Source organism: Eretmochelys imbricata, chromosome 4 (genome assembly GCF_965152235.1).
Source record: "Eretmochelys imbricata isolate rEreImb1 chromosome 4, rEreImb1.hap1, whole genome shotgun sequence".
Lineage (NCBI taxonomy): Eukaryota > Metazoa > Chordata > Testudines > Cheloniidae > Eretmochelys > Eretmochelys imbricata.
The window spans coordinates 131,668,131-131,688,501 of record NC_135575.1 but is presented as its reverse complement, the minus strand read 5'-3'; the positions used below and the strand labels follow the sequence as shown (position 1 = coordinate 131,688,501).

General features: G+C 44.2%; 1 protein-coding gene across 4 annotated transcripts; it reads left to right on the top strand.

The window, feature by feature from the left end:
* Nucleotides 1–304: 304 nt before the first annotated feature.
* On the top strand, nt 305–20,348 carry CHMP3 (charged multivesicular body protein 3). Of its 4 annotated transcripts, none has more exons than XM_077816002.1 (6): nt 305–447; nt 5,835–5,895; nt 13,669–13,848; nt 17,132–17,352; nt 18,287–18,401; nt 19,823–20,348. In XM_077816002.1, exons 1-6 carry the CDS (start codon nt 331–333, stop codon nt 19,960–19,962), a joined length of 834 nt encoding a protein of 277 aa, XP_077672128.1. In that variant the 5' UTR covers nt 305–330; the 3' UTR covers nt 19,963–20,348. The 4 variants fall into 4 exon arrangements, with proteins under 4 accessions (XP_077672128.1, XP_077672130.1, XP_077672131.1 ...); XM_077816004.1 differs by having other exon boundaries at nt 306–447; nt 17,231–17,352; XM_077816005.1 differs by lacking the exon at nt 305–447 and adding an exon at nt 454–596 and having other exon boundaries at nt 17,231–17,352.
* Nucleotides 20,349–20,371: the final 23 nt, after the last annotated feature.

Sequence of the window (20,371 nt, the reverse complement as noted above, 5' to 3'; positions counted from 1 at the left end):
TATCCCTGGACCTATGGAAAATTCTGTCTCAGCTGGGCAGCCCCGGCTATGGGGCTGACACATGCTGGGGTGCAGGGAGAAGTGGATCAATGCACCACGCACCTGTGGCCTCCGCTGTCCACCTCCTCTCCCTTCTCCCCACCCATCCCTCCTTCCAGCATGATTTTCTATTACTCTCATCTGCAGCCAGGGTTAAACGCCCCCTAGCGGCCGAGGCGAGGAACAGAACGGCCCTGCCACCAGCCCAGGAAGGAGGGAACGCACGCGCAGTGCCGCCTCCGAGACGCCCCGGAGAGAGGGAGGCAGGCAGGCAGGAAAGAAAAGGGACGCATGCGCAAAGGCGGGAGCTTGGGGTTTGTTTCCCCTCAGAGGCGGCAGGGGTGCCGTGGCCGCACGCGCAGTGGTACGCGAATGAGCCTCGCGTCGCAAGGCAGGAGGAGGAGGGAGGTAAGCTGCGACTGCGCAATGTGTGTGGCTGGCTCCCCGCCCGCCAGCGGAGGAGGGGACGGGAAGCCGGAAGGGCCAGGGAGTCGCTGTTTTGTTGGTCAGCGATGGGTCTTTTCGGGAAAACGCCGGAGAAGCCGCCCAAGGAGCTGGTAATGGCGGGGGGCACCCGCGGGAGAAGGCGCGTTCGCCGCCCCCCGGGAGGGTGGGGGACGAGGGCGCCTTAGGGGCAGGGCGGCCGCTGAAGGGGTGGGGCCGGGCACACTGCGGGGGCGGGGCAGTGAAGGGGCGAACACCCTGCTGGGGGGGAGAGGCTGAGAGTGGGGACGGGGGGGGGGTGAAGGGGCGGCCGCCACGGGGTTGGGTGCTATGTAGGGGGGGCTTTGTGAGGGGGTGGCCGCCATGGTGGGGGGGGCGGGTAATGCTGAAAGGGGGAGGTCGAGTTGAAGGGGGGCCGCCATGGGGCTGGGTTGGGCGCTGAGGGAGTGGGGCTGGCCGCTGAGAGGATCAGAGCCCCCAACATCAGTGGGGCTGCTGTGACCGGGTCCCAGCGGGCCAGGTACCTACATGCTGAGGGGTGTCAGTGAAGCAGCTGGCCCCCTGGGATGGATGGGGGCTGCAATGGGGGCCTGCCTCCAGTACTCCTGTTGGTGCAACTGACGGCTTGCGTGGAGATAGCCCATAAGGCAGTGCGTCTCAAACTCACCCCTTTCACATAGCAAGCCTCTGAGTGCGACCCCCCACCCCTTATAAATTAAAAACACTTTTATCTATTTAACACCATTATAAATGCTGGAGGCAAAGCGGGGTTTAGGATGGAAGCTGACGGCTCGCGACCCCTCATGTAATAGCCGAGTGACCCCCTGCAGGGTCCCGACCCACAGTTTGAGAACCCCTGCCATAAGGGATTGGAGCTGGGGGTCGGGACTGAATCCTGTCTAATTAATTTTATGGCTAAAAGATGTCTGGCAAAATTGTCAAGCCTTGTGCCAGTTCTTAACAATACATTGACACATTACTTTGGCCTTCTGTACATGCAAGAGATGAAGCAGTTTCATTTAACTCGGTTTTTAAACTGATATAGTTAAACGGATGAAAAACACTCTGTAGACGCTTCCGTTTTGTTTTGGGTAGCTTATTTCAGTTTAGCTTAGCAGTCTCTACCAAATTAAAATAGGCCACTCTTAAACTGAACTAAGACTGCATAAAAATTTGCACTGGCTTAACTAGATCAGTTTAAAAATACTTTTAGTTAAACTGATGCAAGTGGGTGTGTAATCCATTCCTCTTCTGCCTTTGGCTGAACCTTGTGTAATTTAGGTCAAATTCTTCAGTTCCTTTCCTTTATATATCATACACCTCTGTGGTGCTATAGACATTATTTAAAAAGCAGACACTGGTGCTTGTGAATTGCACTGTGCTGAGCAGAGGAAAGCAGGTCTAAAACTTCTGTTGCTCTCTGTGGGATCAGTGACTACCAATTCAGTAAGGGGAAAACAATGCTGCAAATATGATGTGAAGTTGTGACTCTAGGTTGGACAGAGACTATTTTAGATACAGCAGTAAAGGAACATGTGGCTAGAAGTGTGGAACTGTGCAACCATTTCAGAAAGGAAACTTGGGCACCCAAATTTGAAGACTCTTCTATGGACTCTGTAAGTATAGGCAGTGCTGTACAGTAGGTGAATACAGGGCTGGATTAAGGCTGCTCACATTGAGATGGGTCCCCTGTGGCTCTCTCTCCCATTTGGAGTGACTGTGGCAGACCCCGCTCTCCCACCCCAGAGTCAACAGCATGGCGTCCTACTCTCTTTGCTTGCAGCTGCAGTGGTCCCTTCTCTTCACTCCAAGAAATAGAGGTGTCAACCTTGGAGCCCCAAATATGAATCTCAGCGGTTGGGATGTATCTACTTGGTTGAGTAGGTAGTCTTGCTGTGCCTTTCCCCTGTCACACCCATTGTAAGATAAAGAAATATAATCCACGCTTTACAGATGAGAAAAAATGCACATAGGTATTAAGTGACTTGTCCTAGGTCACACAGGAAATCTGTAGCAGAGCTGGGACCAGATCTCCTGCATCTAAGTCCATCATCTAAACAACAGATAGGACAGGAAGCGCAGTGGAACCCAGTTCTGCACTAATGTGAACATTTCTATGTGGCCACTTATTTGCTTCTGTATAGCAGCAGGCATGAGACAAAAGGTTTTTCTGCACTCAGCTGACAGATGTGTACATGTTAGTCTACACACACAACAAATGTTGGCCTATAAGTATCAGGTCCTGTATGTACTTTGCCTGGTTTCCAAATTGGTATCACGAATGCTTGTTTCCATTTTACTGACAGCAGTCCTTTCCACCCTATACAGTATTATTATATAACCACAATAGAATCTTTAGACTCCCTTCTGACAAACACTAGAGCATTTCATTACTTACTTTATCTTTACCTGGAACTGTCTTTTTGTTGGCTGCAATAAAGCCCTTGTATTCTAAAGTTTTGTTTAACACATAATCAGTATATTCCCTCCAGCCATTTAATAGTTCAGTTTTCCTCAATAAATCTCCTTTTTTTCCCCTCACAAAGCTCATTGCTTTGATTCATTTCACTACTGACCTTTTGGAATTAATTACTTTGCTAAAATGTCTGCCTTTCCCAAATTGGAGACCTCAATTTCATTGTTAACTGTAACACCAGGTATACACTTACTTCAACTTCCATTCATTCTTTGAATTTGTTTATATATTTCTGAAAGCTTTGAATCTTTGTTCAGTTTCCCAGAGAAATTTAGCCAAATTTTGTGTCTTTGATAATCCTTTGTGTGGCTGCCTTACATCTTTTAGAATTCTTTAGGTCTTTACTATTCATCATGTATTTTGCTTGTATGCCTTCTTTCCTTTTTTGCTAATTTGCAACCCTCATTCCCTCAGGGAACTAGATTTCTAAACTAGTGGCAATTTGATGTTTTGTAGATGACCAGATCAGCTGTTGCTGTAATTCCTTTTATTAGATTGTAATAGAATTCTCCTAGGTTGTCAGTTGTATAGTTACTACATAAATATACATAACAATCTTGAAAAGGCCCCAATCAGCTTTTCAAAAATTCCAGTTTAGGAACTTTTTGTGTTTTTTGACATCTCCTCAACCTTGGTACTCAATAAGTGTAGGGAAGTCATCACTTCCCATTCTGTCATCTTTATATATTTCCCAGTGCTTTTACTACCTATATTTGTTGCAATTCCCAAATCTAACACAAAAGGATACATCCACAGAATTAAATCTACTATGTGCTCCTGTATTCAATATTACCAAGTTATGCATATTAGTAAATTGTTCCAAGCGTTTACCATTTAGATCAGTTTTGTTTCTTCCCTATAGCTCATTATGACTGTTAAAGTGCCTGAATATTATCAAGTCTCCTGCTGCTGCAAACTTTCTGGCTTTGTAGGAGCTCAGCATGCCTCCATCCAGCTGAGCTTCATCATCAATTAGCCTTTCCCAGTCTCTGGCTCTTCCCCAAATGTGGCCTAATTGGCCCCTTCTGAGCCATCTTAACCCCTTCAGGGTTGGTGTGGAGTGAACTCCCCATCACACTTTTTTTTTTTTTTCACTTCTGCTGGGGGTTAACACAGGGATACAAACTGTAAGAACAGGTTTTTGTTACATAGCTCCTTACCTAGTAATACATATGTTTCACGATGATATTCATAGCCAGCATGACCAGGCTTTCCTCTGATACCTTGCATTACATTCTTTGGTGAACCAGGATGTACGTGCCAGAATTAAGATGTTTTTGTAACCTCTGTGCATCCGATCTGTGCCCCTTTGCTAGCTGGCATTAAGAGGTTCTTTGGTCATGCATGCCAAATGTGCATATATCAGTGCAGGATATTTGTGCCCCCAGGGAAAGAGGTTTGTTGCATTTCTGAAGCATTGATTCTGAAAATATGCATCTAAAAGCTACATAAAAGAACCACTTTTTAAAAATAAAGTACACCCCCGTTTACCTGAATGGCCTGGGGGACACCTGAAACTTTCTGCTAACCGGCCATTCAGACAAATGGAAGTGCTACTTTGAGGTAGGTTCTAGGTATGGGCTGGGAGGCTGTAATGGTCCAGATACAGCTGGGCGGGCTAAAGAGTCTGAGGTATTGCTTTACCCGATCGTGTGCTATTGTTACTATTCTGGACTATGAGCCAATGAGTGGCTGCACTTTCCCTGTCAGCCCCTGCACACCCCACCCCTCTGTGGCTGTCCCACTGCCCAGGCTGCCTGTCCTGAGCTGTGGCTGGATATGGCCTCTCCGTGGTTGCAGTGTTAATGTGACCCCTGCCTGCTGATCACTGGGAGGGGCTATTTCCTGGATTGTGGGGTCAGAGATGAGAGCTGACTAGAGATGCCCCTATGCATACAACTAGTTATTGTGAGCTGCACTTTGCACTGGATACAATGTTGCAGCCATGGAACCATAATTAAGGCTGTGAATCCCTGGATTCTGTGACTTTCCATGACGTCTGCAGCAGCTGGTGCTGGCTCCGGGGCTGCCCAAGCTGGGCAGCCCCTGGGCCAGTAGCAGCAGTCTGGGTGCGTGGGAGGGAGCTAGGGGCAGTGGGTTGGGAGGTGCGGGGCTGGTGGTGCTTACCTTGGGTTGGGGGGCTCCCACTTCCATGGTCCTGCAGCTCCTACGTGGAGGGGCCGGGGGCTCTGCACTCTACCTGTGCCCGCAGGCCTCGCCCCCGCAGCTTCCATTGGCGGCGGTTCCTGGCCAATGCAAGCGCCAGCTGCGCAGCTTCCTGCAGGAGCAGCGTGCGGAGTCCCCGGCCCCTCTGCAGCCTAGGAGCTGCAGGGACACATACAGCTGAGTAGGGAGCCCCTGCCAGCCCCGCCAACCCTCCTCCGCAGCACCAGCGGGGTCCCAGGCCGTGCGCTGCACCCCCCCTCAATCATCAGCGGGGTTCTGGGGCACCTCCCCCAGCACCTGTGGCATCACTGAACGGCCCCCCTTCCCAGAGCACCTGTGGCCCCCTGCCCAAATTTAAGTTAAGGGTGTATAGTAAAAATCATGGACAGGTCACGGGCTGTGAATTTTTGTTTACTGCCCGTGACCTGTCCATGACTTTGACTAAAAACACCTATGACTAAAACGTAGCTTTAACCATAATTTGAGTGAATACGTTGTTGCACTGGTGTAGCATGAATTAGAAGCATTGCTGTAAATTGGCCCCTTGAACCCTGCAATCCCCTGGTAGGTGGATGCTGTTTGCAGAGAGAGGATGCACCATGTAGTCAGATAAGTAGGATATTTGGATGAAGGGAATTTGGACAACTGGGAGTGTACTGTTTTAAAAGTACACTTTTATGCTTTCTCTTTTTCCTGTCTTTATTTTTAGGTCAATGAATGGTCGCTGAAGATGAGGAAAGAAATGAGAGTAATTGATAGACAGATCAGAGGTTTGTGTTTTTTTCACATTTTCTCAGACTTCTTTGTGTGTATATATGCTGGTTTATATCAAAATACAAAAGAAAAAAATGGAATTTTAGGTAACTTCTTAATAGGGAATTGCGGGAAGTCTGTGGAGAACCAACTATAGTAAATGTAGTGAAATTCCAAGGACTTCAGTGGGCAGGGCACATGGGTAGGATGGAAGATGGATCAACTAAGTGTCTGTGGAAAGGACATCCTTAGGGTGGCAACTTCATGGCTGAGCAAGGAGAAGATGGGATAATATTGAGCAAGACCTAAGAGCTCTTATTATGAATTACCATCAATGGAGGGGAAAAAATGCCCTTGATCAAAAGAGGTGGGGGCAGATTATGAGAGTGGCCAAAGGCCTGAGTAGTGTGTGGAGCCACAGAATGAGTTTACTCCTCACTTTAGAGGTACAGAATTGTGAATGTATGTAAAGAACAGTATAGTCCAAGGGATTTATATCTTTTGTAAGCATGAAACTCCCATAGAAGTCTCTAGGGATAAAATTTTCAAAAGTACTCAAGTCCCATACACTTTCAATGTGAGTTAGTCTCCAAAATCCCATTTTCTAAAATTATTTAGGCATTTAAGGTCTTAAGGCACTTGTAAAATTTTCAAAAGTTCCAATTCGGTCAAATTAACCAGCAACTTCAGCCATGTAGGGTACAGTTTAGTTGCAAGAGGGTACGATGTGCACTGACTTGGAGGGAGTATGCAAAAAAGTATAACTTACATTTCAGATGGGTAAAGGGAGGTAAATTTGGGAAAGTGACAAACAGGAGAACTGGATATAAGAGGTGAAGTTTGACTTCTGGTAATGGGAGATTGGACTTCAATTTCTGTGAGCACAGGATTGACTCCTGTATGGGTTTTTTTGCGGGAAGGAGGGGAGTTTTGATCTTACACCATACTATTAGTAGATTTTTCTGCTACATCCCCTTCTTCCCACATTCCAAGCAGCTGGGATTGGGTGAGGGGATGGACTTCTCACCAGGGTTTTGCTCTATGAACAAGTTCCAGGAGGACCTTTTGTATTGGTCTCTATTAGGTAAAAAGAAAAGGAGTCCTTGTGGCACCTTAGAGACTAACCAATTTATTTGAGCATGAGCTTTCGTGAGCTACAGCTCACTTCATCAGATGCATACCGTGGAAACTGCAGCAGACTTTATATATACACAGAGAATATGAAACAATACCTCCTCCCACCCCACTGTCCTGCTGGTAATAGCTTATCTAAAGTGAGCAACAGGTTAGGCCATTTCCAGCACCTGTCTATTAGGTAAAAAGAACAGAAGTACTTGTGGCACCTTAGAGACTAACAAATTTATTTGAGCATAAGCTTTCATGAGCTACAGCTCACTTCATCGAATGCATTCAGTGTAAAATACAGTGGGGAGATTTATATACATAGAGAACATGAAACAATGGGTGTTACCATACACACTGTAATGAGAGTGATCACTTAAGGTGAGCTATTACCAGCAGGAGGGTGGGGGGGGGGGGGGGACGACTACACGACCTTTTGTAGTGATAATCAAGGTGGGCCATTTCCAGCAGTTGACAAGAACGTCTGAGGAACAGGGTGCAGGTGGGGGAGGGGAATAAACAAGGGGAAATAACAGGTTTCAGAGTAACAGCCGTGTTAGTTTGTATTCGCAAAAAGAAAAGGAGTACTTGTGGCACCTTAGAGACTAACCAATATATTTGAGCATAAGCTTTCGTGAGCTACAGCTCACTTCATCGGATGCATACTGTGGAAACTGCAGGAGACATTATATACACAGAGACCATGAAACAATACCTTCTCCCACCCCACTCTCCTGCTGGTAATAGCTTATCTAAAGTGATCACTCTCCTTACAATGTGTATGATAATCAAGTTGGGCCATTTCCAGCACAAATCCAGGTTCTCTCACCCTCCGCCCCTCTACGCACAAACTCACTCTCCTGCCAGGAGACTGTCCAGTTGCCAAATCACAGTAATGCATATGCTATAATAAAATACACATGTCATGATTATGCTCAATCTAGAAAAATTGGAGTATGTCATACTGCAACAAAACCATTCAGTTTATTATTAGCTATGGAGCAGAATGTGCCTGTGATGGGATCCCCCCAGGGTGCAGCCTGGGACAGTGCCCCCTGAACTCTCCCTAGCCTGAGCTCTCTCACAATGCCTTGCTAGTGACCAGCAGCAACCCCTCCAGGAGCTGTGATCGCTCAGCATAACCACATGTAGAGCCACACACCCAGCTAAATGGCATGACTGCTCCCCGAGCCGCTCATGAATCACACAGAGAAAGGCACCAGCCAAATCCCCCCAGTTCCCAGCACTGTACCCCAGGAATATACTGTCTTGCACTGCTCAAGATGGGCAGTGAAAATTTATTAATTGATTCACCCCTTCAACAATGGAAAGTGGACATACACCAGCCTTTGCCACCTGAGCAGATTTGCCCCACACTTCATACAAACTCCCTGGTAAAGATAAACAAGTAAACAAATGTATTGATTATAAAAGGTAGATTAAGTGATAGGTAAAAAGTCAGAATGGTTACTAAAATAAAATATAAGCACACAGTCTAAACTCTCAACCCTATTAGACTGGGCAACGTCTAGATTAAGCAGTTTTTCTCACCCCACTGGATATTGCAGTCCTTAATATACAGGTTTGTTCCTTAAACCTGGGCCAATCTCCTCTGTTGGGAGTCTTGTCTTCTTCTCAGCGTCTTAGTTGCTTGCAGCGACGGTGGGGCAGGAGAAGGGCCCAGTGTGTGTCCACTCTGTCTCTTTTATACTCTCAGTCCATGTGCTTGGGGAGCACAAGTCCAGGCATGTCTGCGTGGCATTGCTGAGTCTCTCCAGGCAAGGTTAAGCAATTCCCCCGGTGTTGCCTCATGCAGGCAAGTCATCGCATTGTAGCTCCCTTGCTGGACAATGGCTGTTAATAGGTTGTTTGACACCCCACCTGGGTGTTGCTTACTTTCCTTGCTGTTGTGTCAGGAAGCATACATATGGATAGAGAAATGACTTTCAGCAGATCATAACCTTTTCCCTGATACCTTACAAGGCATGCTTTATACGTAAGATCATGATTATATGAAAACAAGGAATATGGGGGTTACAGTACTCTCCCCCAAGGTATAGAATATCACAGTGCCCCTGTCAAATGGATGCTTTTGGATGTTTAAAGCCAGCAAGTAACTTTATTTCTCATTTCTTTAGTGTCTTCCATCCCAGGACCTCTAAGTACTTTATAAACCTTGAGTTAAGCCTATGACACAGGGATGTGTCTCCACTTTATAGATGGGAAACTGAGGCACAGGGACAATTACTTGTCTAAAGTCATGCATCGTGTCTTTGGCAGTGCTGAAAGCAGAATCTACCTTTTGACCACAAGATAAGTCTGCATTCCCTGCGAAAGGAGATATTCACATAGTTGGGTTCTCTGCCCTCAAAGTAGTCAAACAAAGCTTACCTTACAAAAATATAGACTGATAGAGGCTTTGGGCCTTCTAAATGGTCAGTGTAGGAAGGCTTTGTGCACAGTGGATTGATCTTAGCACTTTCTCATGCCTGAACTGTTGTTTCACTTAGGGTATTTGTCCTAGTTGTATTGTATACTCTTTGGAGCAGGGACTTAACTATTCCCGTGTCATGTAAAGTGCATAGTTGATTGTGCTGAAGAAATGGTTTCAGCATCTTTTAAGCATATTGTGTCTCTTGTGGGTAATAAGAGGAAAACACCACTAAGCCAGACTCTTCTAAAGGAAAATAGTCCAGGGGGCGTGGGGGAGGGCACTCATTGTCCCAGTGGATTGGCTGATAGCAATTTCTTAGGTGTTCTGCTGCTGAATGACATTTATTCTGCGTGAGTCATTCTCCAAAAGATTCATTAACTCCCACATGAGAATTTGCATTGATGTCTCCAATTCATATTAGGCCTGCGTGTGCCAAAATGCAGAATGCTATTTTGATGGATTTATTTTTATAACTGGCCAAATTCTGAATCATTCTGGTGTAAAATTTCTGTGTAAATCAGTGAGCTTTTGAAAATAATCACTGCATACATTTGTCGTGAGCTTGCTCTCTTTATAAGGCAATTTCACTGAAATCTTCTGTCAGTAATATCCCTAAATGTTAATATAGCTGAATGGATTCAAATGGTGGTGTTGTCTTTTTCTTGCAAGCTAGTTTTCAGCCACCTCTGCAATGGAACCTTTATTTCTGGGCCAGGAGAATAGAAGCCCAGTTTTTAACCCCTTATTCTTTTATGAGCATATGTCTCTTACCTGAGGATATTTTTCAGGTGCCTTGATTTTTGTTTTTTTGCTATGCATAGCCACCATTATCCCTTCAAGATGAATAAAATGCGGAGATTTTACACTACTTAAATCCTTTTCTAAAAGGAGGGGCCTTGATTATTTCAGGAAGCTTATGCATAAGAACGGCCGTACTGGGTCAGACCAAAGGTCCATCTAGCCCAGTATCCTGTCTTCCGACAGTGGCCAGTGCCAGGTTCCCCAGAGGGAGTGAACAGAACAGGTAATCATCAAGTGATCCATCCCCTGTGGCCCATTCCCAGCTTCTGGCAAACAAAGGCTAGGGACGCCATCCCTGCCCATCCTGGCTAATAGCCATTGATGGACCTATCCTAGTTCTTGTCTAGTTCTTTTTTTAACCCTGTTATAATCTTGGCCTTCACAGCATCCTCTGGCAAGGAGTTCCACAGGTTGACTGTGCATTGTGTGAAAAAATACATACTTTAGTTTGTTTTAAATCTGCTGCCTGTTAATTTAATTTGGTGACCCCTAGTTCTTGTGTTATGAGAAGGAGTAAATAACACTTTCTCCACACCAGTCACGATTTTATAGACCTCTATCATATCCCCCCTTTGCCATCTCTTTTCCAAGCTGAGCATTGTACAGTACCTTAACTTCAAAGTATAAAAGACTGGAATTCATTTTGTGAAGATGCTATTCAGTATTGTTCTTCCTCACATCTAGTACATGGACATCAAATTAGCAACTGTGAAAAATCAGGACACTTTCTTTTTTGCCGGGGGGCGGGGAGACATAGTTGCATATAGAAGACAAAGCCCCTACTATTGGGACTGTCCCGATAATATTGGTCACATCAAATGCTGGAAGTTAAGCTGGAGACTAAACTAAGGTTGAGTTAGGCCATTCAGGTGTTCCTAAGTCTATCAATGTTGTTGAAAGTTTCCAGAATAAAGGGCTTCTCTAATCATATAACATTATCAATGATATCAACAGTAGCCATACAGCTGTTTCAAATGGATGTATTTTGAATGTACCATTTTATATTTAAAAGTTAATGCACCAGGTGGAATACTATGAATTGCTTCTAAGCCTTGTTCATTAAATGCCAGTGAAAGTGTATATACCTGGCAGGAAAGCAAGTCAAAGCTTAATTATTTAATGAACTGTGTCTGACAAAGTAAGTGATTATCCCACCAGCGAGATTAAAGATTTTGAGTAATAAACAAATGTGATTCTAAAATAACTTGCAAAGCTAGTTGGGAAGTTGAGCCATTTATTTACAAAATGTGTATGGAGTCTAAATAGATGAAAGATTTCTGCTTCCTGAAGGAGCAAAGTGAATCTAAACCATCTACATTTTTGTGAAAAGAACAGAATACATTTGTTAGTCTCTAAGGTGCCACAAGTACTCCTGTTCTTTTTGCGGATACAGACTAACACGGCTGCTACTCTGAAACCTACATTTTTGTGAGGTCACCCATCATAATGGTATATGAACACCTTCTACAAACCTTTATTTCCCAGCCCAGTTGGCAGGAACAAACAAGATGTTAGGGATTTAAATGTGAGTGATAATGTGACTGAGAAGGTTATTGTGGGAAAGTTATAGCAGACAGATGGATTTAGCATGTAGTTCTGAATGCGATGAGGCTGGCAGTCGTTTCCGTAATCTTGGTCCAGCTCCTAAGAAATTTCCATTTTCTTTGGCTACTAGTTTTCCCCTCTTTCTTGGTCACTTCGTCTTTTCCAGTGGTGTGGAGCTTAGATTATCACAAGAAAGGTGTCTCTCGGGTAGTTAGTGGGGGCTGATTTCATGCAAGCTGTTGAAATTCAGAACAGCAGCCTTGACCTCTAGGTGTTTGAGAGCCAGTGCAGGGACTGGGAAATCAGGATGATGCATTCCCAGTTACCTGTCTTAGTGAGAAGGCAAGTTGCTCTGTTCTGAACCAGATGCAGACATACCAAGCATTCCTAACTTTTAGTACTCCTCCTGAATTTGCACATGTAATTACAAAATTACAATTTTAAGTTTAAATCTACTAATTTTGTCTCTGTCACATAAATAAAATGTGTGTGTCACTCACCACCACTGGAGTCCAACAAACACAGCATATAGCATTGTGGGAATGGGGGGCTTTTTTCTCCACTGCCATATGACTCGTGCACAGACTGCACCATGAGGGTCGGAAAGGAGGAAGATGTGGTGGTTTTGAATAGGTTGGGGCACTGCTGGATTCACTGCCCAAGCCCCAGGCTGCGTGTTGCTCTTTAGCTGCCCCAAGTGGGCCATGCTGGACTTTGTCAATGTGCTCTAGGTACTAGAGCTCTCCACCAGGATCCACCTGAGGCAATTCATGCACAGCCTGTGGCTTGGGCAGTGAATCCAGCACCACCCCAAGCCCCACTGGTTTGCCATGGTTTGCTTCCTATCAGACATGGCTTCCCAGGCTGAAAGGGAGGTGAGGTCGGAAGGGCAGGAGGAGAAGGCAGCAGTGGTAGAGGAGGAGGATCATCCCAGCAAGGAGTTCTAGGCCAGGAATGGCCAAAGTAATTAAGGGCACTAGGCAGCATAGGAGGGCACGTTTCCTAGGGCTGATCCTTCTTTCTCTTTAAGGGTGAGGGTCAACAAGTAGAGGAGTGAGGGGAACCCAGCCATTGGAGGAGAGGGACAAGAGGTCCCAGTTTCTCCAAAGGGAAGGGGCGGAGAGGTCCAAGCAACCTCCCTAACTTTTTCATAAACATCCCTAAAAGTATGATTGAGGTTGGCATCTCGACAGATGTAGCTTCCTTTATGGCACTAACTTCATAGGTATAAGGAATTTCAGTAAGTAGGATTAGAGGTTATAACGTCTCTCATCATGGTTGGATCTGTGTCGGATAGGACTGGGTGTAGTTCCTTGACCAGTTGTAGATGGAAATGGGCATTCATTGCCACCACAACTGTCTGGCTATCTGAGCGCAGTGCAGTGTCTGGTTTACAGCAAGCAGATTGCATTAATCTAACAATGTGAATGTGGCTGCCTTTGATGATGGCAATTGTAATGGAGGAGGTGAGTGGTTCAAAGTGCTTCCCTCTTCTGGTCAGCATTATTTCACTCTCATCAGAGTTTAGCTTCAGCCAGCTGCTCTTCATACAGAAGCTAATCTCAGCCAGGTGCTTGGAAAGCTTGGAGGTAATGCTGTGACAGACTGATGTAAGGGAAATCATAGAACTGGATGTGCTATGCTAGAAATAGATATTTTGCTATTACAACTTTAGTTAACAAATCTGTTGGTGATGCATAAACCACAATACCCCATTCAATCTTCAATGGCTGGATACATGCTTAAATGAAAGGCATTATTGAAGTGGAAAGTTTTAATGATGAACTGTTGCTTTTAAAAATGCACTCCAATAAGCAATGAATGTCTGCTCCTAGCTTCCAGCCATTTCTGACGACTTGTCCGTACTCGTTTGTCCTTTGTAACCCAGATATCCAAAGAGAAGAAGAAAAGGTAAAGCGGTCAGTAAAAGATGCTGCCAAAAAGGGTCAAAAAGACGTGTGTGTGGTTTTGGCAAAAGAAATGATCCGCTCTCGGAAGGCTGTGAGCAAACTCTATGCATCCAAAGCACACATGAACTCTGTGCTCATGGGGATGAAGAACCAGCTTGGTAAGAACCTTGTTGCACCTAAATACAATAAGTGTTCCTTAGATTAACGGTAGAGGTTGGCCCTGAGGTGAATGTTTCAAAATTGGAGTCAAATTCTGTCAAAGTTTGGGATGGTTTGGGCCTATCTCAAATGAGTCCAAGCCTGCAGGATGTATTTACACTTAAGTCATCTGCTCCAAAAGGTAGTCTTTCCTCTCATGATGTGCTGTGTGTCTGTTTGTTTTTCTTTGAGCGTTTCTAAAATAGCAATGAGTATAGTATAGTAATAGTATGAGTAATGCTGGCTGACTCCAGAGCCCCTTGTAAGAAAGATTCTAGCATTACAAGAAGAGCTTGATCACGTTCTGTTACTGGGATGGGGTGTTTTTTGACAGGCTGCGTATCCGAGGGGTATTTCATTTGTAAGAGCACCCTGTATCTTCTTGCATGAATTCCTGTGGTTTTTAAAGCAAGAGTCCTGCACTGTGAAGCATCAAAGCAAGGATGGGCTTGATAGAGAAGAGGAACAATTTGCCCAATGGCTTAATATTTAGCACTTAGACCATTTTTCATCTGTCAAAGCATTTGACATCCCCTTACTGAGACCACCTTCCATGCCTCCCCTACACTTAGAATTTTTGCCCCCTTCTTGACCATCTACAAGCCTTGTTGTCCATGTTGAAATCTCCCTTTAAAATGCATTTTCTGGCTGGTCTATCACTGATAACTCACCACACTGTAGCTCCTAACAGCAGCAGGGAGAAAAGGGATCCAAGGATAGGGAGGGGAAGACTTGCAAGCAGTTGCCTTATTATTAATTTGTATTACTGTAGCACCTAAAAGCCCTAGTCATGGACCAGGACCCTGTGGTGGTGTACAAACGCAGAACAAAATGAGGAGGAGCTCCTAGCTCTGCAGTGGAGGCACCTTCTTTAGTCCACAACAGGCGCCAGAGTCTGATTTAATCATATCATATGTATATCTGTTTGCTAAGAGGAGACCTAGTGTGACTTATCGGGTCCATTGGGGACGAGGGGAGAAATGCATTGGAAGAGGTGTAGAGAAAAGCAGGGTGACGGACTGGCTGGGTGTGTGAACAGCTTCCAGAAAGAACGACCAGCCAACCACCAAAAAACTGAGGTGCAAGGCTGAAAAGGTGGGCCACGGGAGGAGGCTCCCCAACAAGTTGGCTGGGCAGCAGAACTAGGGAGGCAGGATTGGAAGACAGTAAGTGAAGACTTATTGATCCAGGTGTTAGTTCTTGCTGTATGTCCATGCAAATGGTTATAATTAAGGCTCCGTGTTTGTCATGGAAGTCATGGATTCCGTGACTTTCCGTGACCTCTGCAATTTCTGCAGCAGCTTGGTGTGGCTGGCCCAGGAGCCGCCTGGCTGCTGCTGAGACAGTCTCTGCCCTACTGCCCCCCAGCAGCAGGAGTTTGGGGTTGTGGGGCTCAGGGCTGGGGGGCGAGGCGGTGGTTACTTGTGGGGAGCCCTCTGGAAGGGCGACAGGAAGTCCCCTCCCTCAGCTCCTAGCTCCATGTGCTGCCTCTGCCTGCAGGCACCACCCCTGCAGCTCCCATTGGCCACCGTTCCCAGCCAATGGGAGCTGCAGAACCAGGGCTTGGGACAGAGCTGAGGCAGCACATGGAGCTAGGAGCTGGGGTCGCCACTTCCCAGGAGCTGGGTAGGGAACCACCACTCCCCTCCATCCCCCCCCCAAGCACCCGCCGCACTTCCTGAGCTGCGCTGCCCACGGTGCCCCCCCAGGCCATGCGAGCACCCACTGCGCCCCTGTGCCACGCCCCCCCCCCCTCAAGTTTTAGTTGGGTATATAGTAAAAGTCATGGACAGGTCACGGGCAGTAAACAAAAATAAACGGCTCATGACCTGTCAATGACTTTTACTAAAAATACGCATGACTAAAATGTAGCCTTAGTTATAATTAAGAGGAATTACTTTTGTTTCTAATTCTGAGATTTCCAAAGTGCCTGTTATGCAGGATGCCATGATAATAGGTTGTGGGGGTGTGTGTGTAAGAAGTTTTTCGTTTGTGGGGACTGTGATGGCTTAGCTACCAGGAGACCTCCATATCAAACTTCATTGATTTATTACAGTTACCTTCGCTGGAGAGTTTAGTAACCTATTTTACCCAACAAAGTGTCCTACAAAACTAATCTGAACAATAGTAATGGTAAATCTGGGAACTAAATTCAATCAATGAACTCTACTCTAGATTTTAATCCTCCTTTAAGTGAAAAACTGAAGGCCGTCTTCACTGTAGAGTTACTACTGATACCACCACAGTAATAACAGTGATATTATAGCCATTATTTTATCAGAGGCAGAAAGGAAGGTGGGATTCTGGCTTGTATTTTTATTTGACCCCTAATTGGCTTGAAAAACTTTGACTATCAATACAATTGAAATGTTTTGATATTTCTGTACCTTCTCATTATTCAGGCCTGATGTTAAAAACACTTGTAAGCTAGGAGAGTTTTGAAATGAAAAGTACCATGTGAAATTCATCCCCTTAATTCAAGAGTGTCGTTTAAAATATGGGAACTCTTCATTATTAATAAAGAGATTAATAATTATTAATAACAGCATTATTAATTTATTATTATTTCTCAACTTTAACTTTATTCAGGATTTGACATTTAAGGAACATTTAAGCACCATTCTAATAATTAGCTTCACAGACATCGTTGGAGGTTGCCCAGGACTGTTAATTAGCCACTGCAAAAAAATATTGATAGAAACCCAATTTAGGCTGTATTTTAGTCCAGTTTTTATTTCTTGTTCAAAAAGGGGCAATTGTCAGTTATCTAATTCAATATTAAATGGCTTTACAACAATCCAGTGATGTGAATTCCTGACAGTGAGAGAGTTTCTAATTCTCCCAAAAATGTCAGACTACAAGCGTGGCTTCACGACATCAGGGTACTAATATCATGAATAATCAGATACATGGATACATACATACATAGTTTTGCTCGCCTGACCAGCATGAAAACTTCAGTAAGACTTTCTGTGTAGGTTTTATTCCATGCTCATCAACTTCCCACCTGAGAAGAGCAAACAGAAACTTTTTATTTTCTGAATCTGACTGCAGGTGGGGTGGAATCTAGATCTATTGGCCTGGCTCAACTGCAGTTAATTGGAGCAGTATCTCCACTAAAACTCTTCCATCTTTCAGAAACAGGGAAAGTCAGATTTTCCCCCTCTCCTAAAGCAGACCACTTTAAGTTTAGAAGGTGATTAAGTAAATGCACAATCTCTTTTCTTATATGCACTTTCCTAGATGCCAAAATGATGATAATCTGTACAAGCAGGACTCTCGTCAGTTTTGTTCCCCTCTGCTGGCTTCATTCTAAAGCCTTTCCATGCCTTCTCTTGGCAGCTGTCCTCAGGGTGGCAGGTTCGTTACAGAAGAGCACAGAGGTCATGAAAGCCATGCAAAATCTAGTAAAAATCCCTGAAATTCAGGCAACGATGAGGGAATTGTCCAAAGAAATGATGAAGGTAAGTTCTGAAATATATTGTGTATTACGATAGCACCTAGACATTCAAAGTGAGATTGGGGTCCCATTGTTCAGCAGTGTGCAAACGCATAGTAAAATGGTCCCTGCCTTGAAGAGCTTACAATATACACAGACAGGACATAGGTTCCAGAGTCTTCCTCTGCTGCTATTAAAGGAATACTCAAGTTAAAAACACACTTTTAAATAATAATTTTCTTACGTTAATACTCTAGATTACTAAAACTTTTTTCTTATCCATTTTACTGTGCTCATGTGATATGCGCTAGTGTAATTTTGTAATGTTTGGTTTCCAAGCCCTGCAGGGGGATTTTTCTTTAAAGAAAAAGTGTTCCCAGTGGAATTTATGGAAAAAGCTTCCAAAATTTTTAGTTGATTACAGAATATCATTTGGGGAAATATAGCTGTGTGTGACTGACTGGAGCATTAACATACAGGCTGGCTTTTCAAAGGTTTCAGTGTTTCCTGTTGTAGTTGTATTTGATTAAATATAGGGCAATAAATTTGATATATTGCTCTAAGGTGTTAATAAGACAACACTGCAGTTTAATTCTTGGGTTATCCTACTCTTGATTGTCAATCATTCTTTCCTCACAGTAAGTGTGCAATAACGCGTCATTTTGTTGCAGTGAAAATGTTCAAAGCGTCTGTATTTTAAAAATAACCCACATGCTAAACCAGCTCCACTGCATGCTGACTTAATTACAGAACTATCAGGAAAGCACAAGGATGGTGTGTGTAGTAGATAAGCTGCTATTGGAAGCAAGGCTGAGCCCTTTGATGGGTGAGATAGCGGCACGCATAATCTGGACTATTATGAAATTGAGGGAGCTGAATATACTTTCCTGAGAAGTGCTGCGCTGCTGGCTGGCTGTAAGTCCCAGAAATGGGATCTGTTATCTTCCATTTCCCTATAGGCTGGTATCATAGAAGAAATGTTAGAGGATACTTTTGAAAATATGGAAGACCAAGAGGAAATGGAAGAGGAAGCAGAGCTGGAAATCGATAAAATCCTGTTTGAGATTACAGCTGGTGAGTACATATACCTGGACTAAATGTCTGGGGGCCCAGTGTTGAATGCCCTTAGTTTTAGTGGCAGCAGGGAGTTCTCAGTACTTCACAAGATGGGGCCCTCAGAGATGGAACAGAAGTACTGTAGCTGATAATCGTGAATACTGAGGCAGGAAAGAACTGGCTAGGGTGGGTCCAAAAGGTATAAATAGGAGGAATGCACAGAACTCAATAGAGACAGGGTCAGGTTATCACCTTATTTTAAAAAGCCACTTTCCTTTGGTACTAGTAACCCCTTAAACCAGAATTTAAATAAATTCATGCTTGCTGCAGTTTAGTTACTTTGTGTTTCTCTCAACTTGTACAGTAACAATAGCGGAGACTGCATTGCTTTTGATTCTGATCTAGTCAGGGTCACAGGCTGCTACACTGTTTGGGCTAAACACACTTTAGTTTAACTATTTTCCCCCTATTTTCCAATTTTTGAAAAAATGAAAATCTCTGTTGGGTCTTACGCAGCTTAAACAACACCAAAACAATTGGCCCTGAACCACTTGACTGTGTCCCTTTTTAAGTAAAATCTAGGCTGAATAATTGGAAAATCTCCTTATTAAATGAGACAACTTGTAAAAGTGCTTTAATATAAAATATTAATTCAGAAGTCTCTGACTGTAGACTGTTATCTGAAGGGTTACAGGGAAGCTGGAAGTCCCACAAGTCCCAGCCTCCTTAGTGGCTAGTCCTATGGGTGAATTAGGTTCCCTGCCCCATGCTTTGCCGTGTCTCCTTGTGCCCAGTTCCCAAACCCCTTTTTCTTTTCTTTTCTTTTCTTTTCTTTTTTTTTGGTCCCCCTTTCCCTGCCTCACATTTCTTTTCCTTTTTAAAAATACTCTTTAACCCTCTGCTCACTTGCCAAAAGATGAGTAATACTCTGCAGCATTTGGGTTTATGGATTGGGCCATAGATGCTGTCACGACTGAGTACCATGGGAACAGAAGTGAAGTTGCCCTGTAACAAGGAGCTCTTCCCATTCACAACTGTTAAGAGCCTCAGAAGAATAAAGCAGGAAGGCGAGCTACTTTTAATCTATTTTGCCTGTGGCCACAGGAGTGCAGGGAGCCAGGGTCGGGTTAGTGTCACAGCATGAGTCTCCCACTATCTTTCCCTAGAGCCCTTAGAGTACAGTGCTCATCTAGACACTTTAAAATGGGCAAGATACTGTATGGTACACACTAGGAAGAATTGATCATGAATTATTGCCTAGATAGCCTAATCACTTGTCTCTAAATTTCCAACATGCTGTCTCAACCGTACAGCAGTGGCTGACTTCTGCTACTTTTAAACCTCTAAAATGTGCAGCTACCTGAGAACTTCTCCATTTGTTAAATACAGATGACTGACTGATTAATGATGATTCTGGACATTATTTTGCTTGTTTTCAGGGGCATTGGGTAAAGCACCTAGCAAAGTTACAGATGCTCTTCCAGAAACTGAGCCCATAGGGGCTGTTGGTATAGCTGATGAAGAAGAGGAAGAGGATATTGAAGCAATGCAGTCACGGTTAGCTACACTCCGTAGCTAGATATTAAGTTCACATGTACAGCTTGTTTTTTTGTGGTTTGGTTTTTTGCTCTGGGGTGGTCTGTTCCTCCTGTAAAATGTAAAACTTGGTTTCTGAAAATACTTCCTGTAATATACATTTTTCCTGGGGCTTGTGTTCTATAAAGGTTATTTTTGCCAACCTTTCACAGGTAATGTAGGCTATAGGGAAATAGTGGGTGTAATGTATTTTCAGATCTAAAACAATCTTTCCAAAAATATTCTTTGTGGCAAGGTAGGGTCTTCCTCTAACAAAGTACTTGTACTGGCTTAAGCTGCTACCAAAAAAACCCTTTAATATTTAAGTGTGTGTACATTTTTCTGAAACATTACAAATGGATTTTAATAAACTTCTTGTTTAACACTTGCTCCCCTTGGGTCTGTTTAGCTTG